Source organism: Atractosteus spatula, chromosome 20, assembly GCF_055471065.1.
Source record: "Atractosteus spatula isolate fAtrSpa1 chromosome 20, fAtrSpa1.hap1, whole genome shotgun sequence".
Classification (NCBI taxonomy): Eukaryota; Metazoa; Chordata; class Actinopteri; order Semionotiformes; family Lepisosteidae; genus Atractosteus; species Atractosteus spatula.
This window is the reverse complement of record NC_142725.1, coordinates 9976981-9991126: the sequence shown is the minus strand read 5'-3', so window position 1 is coordinate 9991126 and position 14146 is coordinate 9976981. Positions and strand designations below refer to the sequence as shown.

General features: G+C 36.8%; 1 protein-coding gene across 1 annotated transcript in view; it reads right to left on the bottom strand.

Moving 5' to 3' along the window:
- Nucleotides 1–14146, bottom strand: part of LOC148817500 (immunoglobulin superfamily member 21-like) — a 222501-nt gene that overhangs the window by 128358 nt on the left and 79997 nt on the right. Inside the window, exon 2 of the mRNA XM_088938144.1 lies at nucleotides 1487–1599. Coding sequence (XP_088794270.1) covers nucleotides 1487–1599 — 113 coding nt within the window. The remainder of the gene's footprint in view (nucleotides 1–1486; nucleotides 1600–14146) is intronic.

The following is a 14146-nucleotide window of genomic DNA, read 5'->3' as shown; positions in this document are numbered from 1 at the left end:
AAAAAGGAAGTTCCTTCACCTTGTCTTTACTCATCTTACTCTTATGCTGTACTTCTTTTTTAACATAATTTTAGGCAGACATCAGGTCTGCTCTTTCTTCGCTCACCAGAATCCCTGTGGTTCCAGCTACAAAGCTGATTTATTAGCACTGCATTTTGTGATATATTCTATGGCAACATTACTATGTTTTTATAATTAATTCTTAAACAAAGATTGAATTGAATTGTTCTGTTTGTTCTTGTTGTTTAAACATATTATCTTCCTCTGCATCTGCTGTATTACTTATTCCCTGCCTTGCATTCTGCATACTGTATGTCTTTTTTAATAGATTTATGTTGTAAGATGATAAAGGGAGCAAACAGCACAGTCAACTGCACTCACATTCATTAAAAATAATACATTAAGTATGCCTGTGATTAACTATTGGACTGCTGAATTTATAAAGGGTAGAAAGAAATTAAAATTGGAAGTTCAATTGAATTTATGGCTGTGTTCTTGTGAACCTTCATCTTTCTACCTTTGTTTAGGTGTCTTTGATTTATAAGATATTAGATAACCTCATTAGTTTCATTGTGTAATGTCACTAGGTGCATCTAATGACTTATTTTGACTCTTTCTCATTCCTTATTTTGGGAATGGTGAATCATCAATGTGAATCATCATGCGCAAAGGTTCTGCTAAATAAATGAATAACAGGTGCATTCTGACAAGGTGTCACAAATGGACGCCAGCTCGGACAGTGCTTGCAAGCATGTGACCCTTTACGTTCAGCGAATCATGTGTGAAAATAACATCATTCACTTCTTTCATTCTGTTTTAAGACTCGTGCAGTCTGATGTCAAGATGCCACATAGTAGCTATTCTTTGCCAGCAGCTTCACCCCACAGCAGAGCAGGTGGAGACAGAGCAAATATCCAATATTACCAAGCAGAGGCGTAGTGATAAGGGATCTGTACCAGAGTGTACAAATCCCAGGAGGAACACTGCTGTTGTTCCCTTGAGGAAGTTACTTTGCATTTCTAACTGCTCCAGTAAATGTCCTGCTGTGTACATGAGACTTTCTAGGGCATCACTGCCAATGTGAATTTGTTGTCAATTGTTGTAAATGCTTAAATAAATGATTCAAATAAAAAGATACACAGGGTACAGGTTTTTGATTCAGGTGAGCTAATATTTTTTCAGAATTGTGCACCTGTTCAGATGTTAGTTTTCTGAGTTCTTTTCAGCTCTTAAACTGCAAAATATTTCAAAGTGTTACCTCTTTTAGTTTACATGCAACCTAAAATTGCACTTTTATTTAAAAGGATTACAAATGAACCAAATTAGATGTTAAAGAAAGGGTTTAAAAGAACTTGTAAGGCCGTACTGATACCCAAGAAAACCAATTGCTTCCCAGGCCACAGTTCCATAGTTTAGGCTGATTGGCTGAATGGCCCCAGGTGTCTGTCATATACCTGCCTATCACTGACACAGCTCCTGGACTTACCCGATACCAGACGATCTCTCGCAACCTGCCGTCAGTCTTGAAGTTGCATTTCAGCGTCACGGTATCTCCCACGACTACAGGAGGAAGGGACTCGATAGTGACTGTCAGGTATCCTGTGAGGGCAAAGAGGAAAATTCCACATGTTAGTTTATCTACATTTGTTTAGATAGTGCACAAAACATTTTCAATTCAAAATTAGTATTCTTTCAGTAGGCAAAACAGAGATGATTGTTCTGAAACTAAAAAAAAACACAAAAATGATTTTTTAATGGGATGAGCTGATGATTAGCCCCCATATGAACAGTCTATTCTGTTGCATTATAACATGTATAATATATTGTACTGAGCACCATCTGTTCTCACTTTGTCCCAGAACATTCTTGTTAATATGATGCTTTTAAACATAATAAATCTCAGTGGCATGTTAAAATAGCAGATGTTCTATTAATGCTTTAAAATTATATAATTTTTTTATAATAGCTGTGGCATTTTACAAGCCAAAAATGCCATTATTGATTTTTTAAATGGCATTCCATTGTGTGTAACGACAATGTAAAATTATTAATATAAAGAGAAAATGCTACAGCATTCTCAAAAGAGCTGCCTTCTGCACCAAATTGAAATATTGTCAGCAGACAGTTTTCACAGGATTTCTTTAAAATGCTATTTGCTGCTTATCTAGTAATCATACATAAATTTGACTGATGAACACAAGCAAAAATATGGTGGATGGCTCCCCTCCACATGTTGTACCAGTGTCTTCAAGATTGCCTACGGGCATGTACAGTATAATTTGAAAAAACAATCATGGCGTAACTGTATAATTATGAGAGCATAACTAATGCACATGCCTGTATGACATAATATGTTTTTTTGTTTTGATTTATTTTGAAAGCTCAATTACAGAAAGGTTCAGAGTTGCATTCTGTTTTGGCAAGGAATGTGTGTTACATGGACGTCACAGTTTCCCATAACTCAGCAAAGGCTGGGAGCCTACTTTACATAAATACTGAACAAAGCTGAAACAAGGAAGCCCAGGAGTTCAGCAAATTCAACATTATTAAATGTTTTTCATCAAAGCCAACAAGTTAAAATCAGCTAATTAGCCCCATGTGCTTGTTTGGGTTTTAAGATGATCCTGGGATTTTGAATGTCTATTCTCTTTCTCTAACTTAATGTCCTTTTGTCTCTTCCTTTATTCAATTTGGAATGGAATTTATATATCTATGTTTTTCTGTTGAATGAGTATGTTTACTGTACCTACTGTACATCTCAGCAGTTTTTAACTATAAGGCTTCTGTAGAACTTTGTCTCTAGACTACTGCAATATCAACATTAAAGAGTAGAGAGCCATTTTAGGGGATGATCCATGTGCCTTGTGATTGCTTAGAGATATACAGTAATACTGTGGCATACTGCATTACTAAGCAGTCTTCAGTGCTGCTTGTGATAATCCCACTTGAAAAGAAAACCATTGGAATTATTTATTAACCCCCTCCCTCAAAGAAGGGAACCTGCTGAGACTAAAAACAACAATAATAATACCACTGGGAACATAATTTAAAAACAAAAATTTTAGGGCAAATACTACTTTTTTCTTAAATTTGCTAAAAGCACAGAGCAATGCCAGATTGCTCGTCTGTGGCATTCCTGTGATGTGCTCAGCTACAGAAGGCTGTTGCAAAACTGTAGGTTTTCATGGCTCAATATTCCTTCATGGGGTGAGTGTGTGAGAGCTGGGTGAGGAACAGGAATGCTTCTGGAATGGGGCCGTGCCAGGCACATCAGAAGTGCTTGCAGGTTGCTGAGGCATCAACAGTGCAACAGAAGGACCGGCAAAGGATAGCGACTGAAATTCAGGCAAGAACACAGGACAGGGTGTTGATCTGGAGTAAAATCCAGATGTGGATCCATAAATTGCCAAAAACCCAATGTGAGCTAATTAAATTGAATTATCCTATTGTAAATCCTGTTGTGTTCTTTTGTTATTTTTTATCATTTACAGCTATGGTTCATTCATATATTGTAGTGAGGACCACACTAAGAAGCTTCGTGCCGGCCTGATGTCGGCACTGTTTTTACAAAGTATAATGCATTGTTGGATGTAGCAATTACATCTTATCTATATTTTTCTGCTTGCTTTACACGCAGAACTGTCTAAGTATATCATATACTGTATATGTTCTCTCCTGCTCATTTATCATGCAGCGTAAGAGGTTACTAAAAATAAAACAAGCCTTTCAGGGGCTTTATTGGTTATGATAAGTGGAGGGGAATGTAATTTCTCAGAAGAGCTGCCCATGGAGCTGATGCGCTTAATGGAGTTTATAACTGAAGTTCTGGAGGAGGCTTAGATTCCAATCTCGCACACTTCTGCTCGACTACTCATATAAGTACCGCACCCAGGACTTTGTGCATCTCTCTCTCATCCCCCTGTCGCCCCATCTACAGTACACCCTTACAGAACCTCCCTGGCTCAGACCTCATAATAGTGGGGTAGTGGGATGACTGGTACCAGTCATCCAGGTTTCTCATTTTTCTCCCCCCTTCCCTCTGGTGACCGTTATAGGAGCGTAAAACCACGTACGTCCAGATTCAGAGACAGCTTTTTCCCACAAGATGTCAGATTATGGAATTCTACCCTTACGACTGGCTCACACTGATGTGTTTTTTGTATGTTATTAATAAATGTACAGTATGTTATTTTACTTGTTGTTGCTGTCGCTGTTCTGTTTTGGTGTTTCCTTAATGTCCCTGTATTGGAGCATACATGCAAATAAGCATTTCACTGCACTTGTGCGCATGACAATAAACTGAACTGATGTGGGCTGGGCAGCCTATTCAGCCTCAGATAGGCTGCCAGTCCCTCATCTAGGAGAGTCACATCTGATATTTTATATATATATTTGTCTCGCATTCATTGGGTTCACATCTCAGTAGGTTATCAGTCAAGGGTCACATCACACCTGTGTCTGGTATTGGGTCAACAATTCACAATTCTGAAAAAGCTGAGACTCATCTTTTATATCCCAGGTCCAGGTCTTTGTCTGAGTAACAGATTTCACTTTGGAGGAAATTACCCACCACTGCAATAAACACAGATCTGTGTTTGAGCACTAAAAAACTGGGTTTGAAAGTCCCAGGCAGAGGTATTATTTATTTTGTGGAAAGCTGGGATAGTTTTGCCACCTGTTCGTGGTTACCCTGAATTACCCAGCTTAAGAGGACAATATCCCAGAATTCCTCTAAGCCTTCTAGGGACACTTTATCCTCATGATTAGATCAAGCAAAATGCAATCTTTTTTACAAGAGATGAACAACCTCATTGGATTATGAAAAGTAATATGATTTTAAAACCCGGAATTAATCTGCTGGGGATATTTTATGCAGTTTTACCTGTGATAACCCTCACTACCACAGAAAATCTTTGTTTCAAGTGAAAGAGAGAGTATACCTTATTTATCTTACGGAGCAACACCCCTTGTCATTATTTACAGTTCTTGCACTATATACAATCAGCAATCAAAACTAAAACCATGCGATTTCCACTAATATTATGACTAAGGATGTAGTTTTGCCAAGAGAACAGTGTCTGATCTGAGAGCTTTTGTTAACCAGACAGGTAGGCAGTACTCCTGACTCACTGTGGGTGGAATTGCAATTATGTTGCCTGGTCTAAATTCCAGTAACAGACAGAGAACTGCCATGACCGCAAACATTGTGAAAGAAAAAAAAACTGTTGAAAATGAATTATCTGCTTATACATTTTTAATTAATGTTTCAGTCTTACATAGGCTATGTGAATCTTTTTCCATCTGATTCCCCACTATTCAACATGCACAGGCACCTGCAAACTCTACTTGTGGTAGATACAGTATATGCACCACATATGCAAAGACTGGTTTAGGACGGCTAGCAACATATATCGGAATGCACTACAGGAATATACTGGAAAGAAAACAGGAATGAAACCAAAAATAAGTCCAAGGAAATTTTATTTTTATGAAGTCAACTTCAAAATCAGACAGTCTCTGTTGAAGTTAGACTCTCAGGTAATTTTATTTGGGGGGTGAGAGGGTGTGGGAATTCAGGTATTTCTCCATCTTTCTTGATAATTCATATTTTAGCCTCTCACTTAAAGGAAAATTAGTTTCCCATTAACAGGGAAAAATGGCGGTACGAAGACAGTTACTGACAGGTACTGTATAGAGATGGTGCCATTACAAACATGTTATAGCCTTTCTAGGCAACAGGAGTCTCCATTATCTCCCACATTTTAGAGTTTAGTTATCCCTGAACTGCACAACTGATCCTACTAACATTTCCATTATCCTGGATTTGTACAAAAGGGTTCTATATATGTGGCTTCATAACATTTGAAGGAAGCTAAACATTGATCATCTTGGGTCTCATATTAGTTCCACTCTGGTCTGGGAACTTGATACATTCAACTCAGAAACAGTCATTTAAATCATCTGACATCTTTGGATTAAGAACTATGTCCTTGTTAGACTGTAAGTCTTGTAGAGGGTATTTATACACAGACACTTATGGTACAGAGTTTCTGTCCAGCAGTTGTCTATATTAGAAGTGGTAGTTTTAAATTGATATGCCAGTATGCAATAGAAGTCACATCCTGAGTTGGTGGTGTACTCTTATGAGAAAAAAAAAGCCTTAAAAATCAACAGAGTACTGTATACACTTAGCCAATGACTTTGAAACCCATCTGCTTCAGTCCAAAATTAGTTCAATTTTTGCTGAATTATAGTTAATAATTTCTCCCAAACCATGTTTAATTACCATGTTAATGTTTAAAAAAATCTATATTATTCTGTGGAAGAATAAGAATATTATTCTTCCACTGTCAGTGGATTCTCTTTTTACATCTACATCTTTAAAAGTTTACAATAACTTTCATAAAACAGGAAGCAAACTCTGCTTCAGATCACACAGCTTTAAAGATTAACAGTCACTTTGTAATCTTGTGGTGAATCCTGCTTTATATTACTATCAAAACGAAGGGAATTGATTTATGCATCAAATAAAAATGTGATTAAAACTAGGTTGTTTGAAAGGCCATGTTTGCATTATAAGAATATGAGAAACACTTTAACAACTCTAAGAAAAACGGCTTCTCAGAAGCTACAAAGCATTTGCTGTTCTTTTTTTCCTGTTGTTGCTTTTCCAAAGACAGCTCATGTGAAGAAGGTGTAATTAGTCACATTAATGAAGCAAAACAAATAATATCAACAGATGCTTGTCAGGCTGACATCTCTGTCATGCGTATGGATCTACATCTAAACAATAATCCCTGAAACAAATCCGTTGTCAGCCCCCACCCATCTGTCCGCTCACCTTGAGATTTTAATTTGCCTTTGATTGAAAGATTTTTAATTACAGTCTGCAGATATCACGTCAAGCAGTAAAAGACATGCTTGATCATTATTGTCAGAAAAAACACTTTTATTATTTTATCTGCCATTTCACTTGAAGCGAGCTCTAACTAAAATCAATGCAAGGATATTACTTCCACCTGTTACATGAATATTGGATTGACAGGGGTTATCAAAAAAAGAGTCTATTGCAGAGATTAGGGTGTTAGTGAGGGAGGGATGGAATTTTGATTGGAAATTCCAGAACTATAGAGAAACACCTTAGAAAATCTGACCTAATATGTCTCAAGAATTGCTTAGAAACTGTCATTGTTCAGTGCATCCACACTGAGCTAATAAATGTAACTCCAATTATTACGATGTCTGTTTGGAAAAAAGTTGTTTTGTTCTTTTTTTCCTTTTAAGAGTTCTTGAGCGTTCATTGAGACAGTCTTCCTCTATAGGTCCCAGTCGAATCCTAAGATGATTTTAACACCTGTTGATAAGCACTACTGTGCATGATGTCCCACTGCAGGTTTGTTTACACCAATCAAGCTGAACATCCATCACAGTGCACACACAGACATGTGGTTTAAATACTCCCTTTGGAAACAGACACTTAAAGCAATGCAATCTGTCAAATTTCCCCTAAGACATGCTTTTCTTTATTTTAAAAGGCTAATAGAAGTCAACAAATCCTTATTTTTCTAAGAAAGTATGGTATTCTACCATTAGCAAAGGGAATTGCTATTCATTCATTTCATTCATTTATACATCAGCAAGCAACAGGAAGCCAGTTTTGTGTTTTTCATTGACAAGCATGTGGAAGTGTTGTTTGGAGCAAGACCAAATTGGGATAAAATTCAAAACACAATGTATTAATCTTATTCAAAAAAACATTGTGAATTAAGAAAATGTTATTTTCTTAGTTATTTAAATTTCAATTTTGTTGAAACAAAATTAAACTCAATTGGAGTTTAGGTTAATTGATTCTTGTCCAACCCCTTACTCATTTTCGTTTGGATGTGATCTATTCTAAATGTATTGAATAGTTTTCTTCTGTATTCTGCTTCAAAGATTAATGTGTGAGAAAATCAGTTTCTCTTTTAGAGGCTTTATTTTTTGTCCTTTAAATACACTGCACTCCAATACAACTGCAATGTTTTGGCTAATAATTAATTAAACAAATGAAAATCTGGAGTATAAACATCCTGAAAAGGGTGGAATGGAAGGGTCATAATGTTTAAAAAGATCTGCACATCACAAACCCATTCATAAGGCAGAATTCAAACTTCTGCCATACACAATGCCCTCTTCCAGTTATTTCTCCTTCATCATATAAAACAGAGCAAGATAACTTCTGAAGTGAATGGCTTTCACATGGATAGTGTGTAAACTGATTAAATACAACTTTTGACTCCCAGACCAGCTGCACAACTGTCAGCATTTCAACAGCTAATGAGTACATCCTGCAAGGTAAGATATCTTGTATTGACTCTTCAGCAGTAAATTAGATAAATTCCTTAGCTAACATCCTTTTGGAATGTACACAGCACAGAACTGGAGGGATTCAAACACTGAGGCCTGCTGTTGTTCTAAAACAAAAAGCTTTCACATTCAATATCAGCTATGAATCAGATGTTAATGTTATAGTTCAGTGAGCCCTGTCTTTTGATAATCACACGTTAGGAGGCAAGCAGATGAAATATGTTTTTATTTATTCATTTTTAAAAGGTTTATTAAATGTGTTTACTGAAGATAAAATTGTTAAACAAGCCAAACTAACATCTGTTACTGGCAATGAGACTGAAAGTGAGAATATTTGTCCAGAAATGGAGATAAATGATTGGTGAAAATGTATTGAACCTCTATGTATTATGTTTATTGTTGAAGCCCTTTACATAACCTAAATGAATTAGCATCCTTCTTTAAAGTAAAAGACAGTATTGTTCTGACTCATAATAGACACCTAAAAAAGCTGGTCCACAACAGAAACTGATTTTTGTCTTTTCACTTATGAGTTAACATCTACTGCTAGCACTGTTACAGCTCCCCAATTTAGAATAATAGCAGGTTTTACACTTTTGAAGTCCAAGGTGTAGAAATTAGGTATATGACCTCATCCTTAAATTCATTTATTTGTAACTGATGTGCAGATTGAGATGAGAGAAATCAGTTTGTACCAACTGCAGGATGCCCATGTGTAGGACGTTCATTAGACACATGTGCCTAATAAGTAAACTATTTCCAAAACGTCTTTATTAAAAGAAAGACACCATGAGAAAACTAAAAGTGTCATGACAAAGGTTGTATGTTGTTTGTCCTGTTTTCCTTGTAGGTCAGTCTTAGTTGTGACTTTTAGTAGTTCAGTCTGAAGGACCATCTCAAGTCCTTCTATGAAATATCCCAGTGAAGAAGCACTTGAGCACAGCTATTCAATGACCCTTACAACCCAGTCCACTGCAGAACATTGCTCTAACCAAGTCTTCAGTTATTGAAATGGTTATCAACAGGATCAATACAACAATTTATATTTTGTATTTATAAATTTGGTTGGTTTGTAATTTCTAAACTTATGAAATGGAATGGAAAGACTGCAGATTGACTAGCAACTGATCAACATTTTAGAACATTTTAAGAATTTTGTCCAAAGTATCTAGTGCTGTTTGGGAAGATGCGTCTCCCACAGCCCATCTAGAATTTGCTGTACCAAGTATGTCAGGTACTCAATTAAGACATTAAAGTCAAGGTTGGACTTGATTTTGTCAATCGCTTTGAGACTTTGGAAACCTTAGCTTAATTATCCTTATTGTGTTGTAGGTTAAGAAATCTTCAATTGTTTCAAACCAGATTGAATACTCTACCCTGGTACCATTGTGCCCATTTCTATGGACATTTGCAATTGTATTACTGAGTTCATCATTTCCCCTGTAGTCTAGACAGAAATAGAAAAATATTATCTCAGTGTGAGATTTGTGGAAGGAACAATTCTTTCTTATGCTGGGATATGAAACCGAAAGAGTGAATAATAGCACCTTCAAAGTAATATGGATTTTCTTTAATAACTCAAACTCCTGATAATGACCTACGGTATTCACTAAGTCTTATCACTTCAGATCTTGTCCTGCGAAAACATTACTTGTGCTGGTGATGAAATGAATCTTCTTAAATGAGGGCATTTACACATCCTGGTCCTGAATGGCACAGACTCTTGAAATGAAGCATACAGTATATTGTGGCAAAAATCAAGATAAGATGACAACTGATGAACTGTCAGAGAGCCTTTCTGAGTTCCAAGGGCTGTTATTACACTTTTTATTGTTGGTTTGTCTGACACTTTTGTGCAAGGACTAAATCAAAACTTCAAACTACCTGCCAGTCAAACATTGTAAACTAAGCTGCTTGCTGTTGTCTATGTGGTCAAGTGGAGGTCCCTTCACTCTACTTAATGAAAACCCGCCATCGAGGATTCAGTTTGTGATTCATGATTGGCCGGTAGGTCAGTGTGTTGATTTAGTCTAGGTCATAACGTTATAACATTCAAATATGAACTGTTCATACAGAAAGAATGTTGCACAGCAGGAAAATAATACACTTGGCATCAGTCGATGTGCCACATGGTGCAATAAAATGTGAAGCACATCAATAAAAAGATGCACAATGGGATTGAAACAGTGCATACGATACTAGTACTGCAGCATGTACAGTAGGTAACAGCAGAGAAGACTGCAAGACAACTGCAGACAACTGGCTTCATCATCAATGCTGCTATTTGTTTGGCCAATACGTGTCTTCCCTTACTAAGTGACAACTGGCATCAAGAAATCCTTTAAAGTTTTATTGAAAGATACTATAGATGGCAACGTAAGCACAGATGATCAGGAAATCACACAGAGCATATAATAATATAGCAACATACAAGAAATAAACTGGACAAACATAGCAAACATAGCAATACAAAACAAACACAATGGAGCAATCCACAATTGGGAAACACTGATAGTATAAAGTGTTAGAGTGTGGGATCTTAAAAGAGCAGATTATATGGATACTGCAGAAGTGCCTAAGACCTTAATAGCCTATGTCTGGCAATGATAGGTGAGGATACTAGAGTCTTGTTAACTTGTTAGTCTGTCTCTTCAAGCCAGAATTTCTCCATGCTCTGTTGAGTACGAGATGAAATTCCCCCCTCCTTCAACAAATAAACACATTACACAGATTATACAAAAAAAAGAACATAAAACCACCACTTAAAAATTTGAAAATACTGTCATTTAATCTATATCAGATCATGGATGAAACACCATCAAAACACGTCATGCTTTTGAGAACAGGACTTTAAATGAACTTTTGCTAGTTTGTCGTAAAATAACCCAGAATGTGAAGCTACAGTACATACTGTACATTATATTTTGAACCACTTCCTTTTCTAATTTTCCTGTATACTTGAGATGTGTATCAGTCTTTTTTAATTGGATCACCATTACACAAGCTTCACTAAGCCACTGATATTGTAGCTTCAGTGTGAGTTGTGTTTTTATTTTACCAACAACTACTTTGAAAAATTGTACAGTTCATCAAAAAACCTTAGTTTACACTGTCCTCAGTTGTTTCTGACTTCTTTGTCTCTTGCTTGTTATCTAATGATTTTAAAAATGTTGGACATCTTTTTCATAAACCAAGTTTTGTCTATAAACATAGTAGTGAGACAGATCACACATCTTATGCTGTAGGTAACTACTGCTGTGATTACTTTGGACAGGTTGTTTGCAGAAGTTACACTGATGTCTTATAAAATTAAAAGTTAAGAAAGGGTTGCCCAAAGGTAAGCATGTTGTTTATGCCCTGGGAAATGTAAAGGAAAGCACACTCCTAACACCATTAAATGGACAAGGGATATGAGACCAAATTAAGAATGTATGCACTGCAACAATAGCTGCTGTAATAGCTTTACGGAAAGGGTGAGAAATGGCATTGACCTCGGCTTTACAATTCCAGGAGCGATTGGCTTCAGGTTCAGATTTACAGAGACTTTAATGCTCTGGAAATACTGCAGGTTTGGCATCATTAATCATGTCTGATTTCCATGTGACTTGTGCCATGAATTGAAAGAGACAAATTAGAAACTGACTTTTGAATTCAAGGTAACTCAGCAGAGGTGTGAACTGTGGAATAGCTATGTGTATTGGAGTGTGTTGTTTTCCTTATTGCTCACCTTTTTATTATCTAAAATTAATGTGAATTTAATTCTTTCAATGAATTATCCACAGACCCACAAGCTTTTCAAGAGAAAATAGCATTGAACTAATGACGCGATTTGAAGTTTCACCATTGTAACATTAATCCATCATAATGATACATTCCACGCCACGCTTCCCCTTATGGTAAAAGAACTTCAAACAAATTTCTAAAAATCAGGAAGGAGCGCACAGTATTTTTCAGGAGTGCATTGGATGGAGGATGGGACATCCTGATGAGGGTTAAGAAAGAGATAAAGTGATAAAGGGACATCTCTGAGACTTAAATTCAACTTGTTACAGTGCTTTTGCGGTTTCAGAAATGACCATAATCATTATTGGAATGTGAGATCATCAGTGCAAAACACTCGCCCCCTCTGTACATCGTAATTGTCTCAACACCATCTGTTCTCTTCACCTTCTTAACATATCAGGCAGGATTTTCGATAGAACAAAAATTAACGTCAGAGGACTGCCAGACTACTCTTAAGGATGACAGTCACATTTGCAGACAAGGACGTACGTTTCTAGTAACTAAGCTAAACCTTGGCTGACATCAAAGGCAGATCATGTGGGCGCAATAGAGATGTGTTCTAAGTACTCTATCTCCTGTAAAGCCTCTCTAATTCTCAGTGGCAATCCTACGCAAGGCTATCATTTTAGAATACATAAACCGTGAAAATTTGAAATTGTGTACAGCTCTAATTAGCTTACATTAACTGGCTGCAGGGTACTTTGAGCCTCTTGGCGTGTCTGATTCCATCACAGGAGTGATTAAAATAACACCTAAAGGGAACTGACAAAAAAAATCCTTCTTCTATCTCTATTATCTATTTGCTAAATCATTGACAAGCAAATATTGCATATACTGCATATAGAGGGCTTCTCAACAGGAGTCACCTTTGTGATGCAGTTTCATGGAATACTATTGACAACTTCATGGTCTACCTGCATTTTAATGTTTAAATTACTGCATCTTAACGTTGCTGAGCTTCAATTAATAGATCCTTAAAGAAGCACTAGGAAAGACTACACAGCAAAGTTACTCTAAGATCAATTACTAAACACAGGCCAGCGATGTGCTGAACTGAAGCAGGAACTGCAGATACAGATAATTCGATTTTGTGTTGTTGGTGTGGTGGTGGAAACATGTAATCAAGAAAGTAAAACCAGTCATCAGCCAGAACTGACAAGTTTGTGTTCTGTTGTACTTCACAACTGTTGATCACCAGCCACATGACTTACACCAGTTTCATGGAAAATTGTCAGTAGAATGCCTTTGACAAATAAAAACAGATTACTTGTATTTTTCTAGCTGCATATGAACTTTCAAACGAAAGCAAAAAAGGAATACGATTTAATATAATTTTATTTAAGAGAGTTGTTTGAGAAGGTTTGAGAAGGAAAGAAATGTATTCATTTTGCGTCTGAGATTTGCTGTATTCTCACTGCCAGAATTTCACTGTTCACTTTATTTCCCATGATGCCCCATATTCCCAGTCAGCACTGGTGGTTACCAGCAAAACCACACAGTTTCTTGCCACTACCTTCCACCCTACCTGGGCACAGGACAGATCACAACTTGACCTGATGTGATTTCATAAATAAAAACAGCAGGGTTGGCTCGTAATGGATCAGGGAAAAGTGGAGCACTGCTTTCAAAAAGGCTTATTTTCTCTCTTCCCCCTGGGAAACAGAAGTAAGATAGAAACAAAACAAAAACAAGCCGCACGTATACGGTACATGCCCAGTGGGAACAAAGGCACAAAGGATACTGAAGGCGTTCTGTTGCGACACCTGTACTTTGAAACTTGCTAATTGAGGCTGCTGTAAACATCTCCAACATTTAAAGACTCGAATCGCTTCATGGGATGCAAATAATAGGCTTGATACTGAATCCTTTTGTCTGTGCTGACTCACAGGGTGGCAGCTGCTTAATTATCCACTTGCCTCTACTTTTATTTACCAAGCGTATTAAATCCTTAAGCTGCAACTTTTTTTTTCTCTGAATACCAGCCTACTGGAAGTGATATACTGGTTCTGCTGAGAGA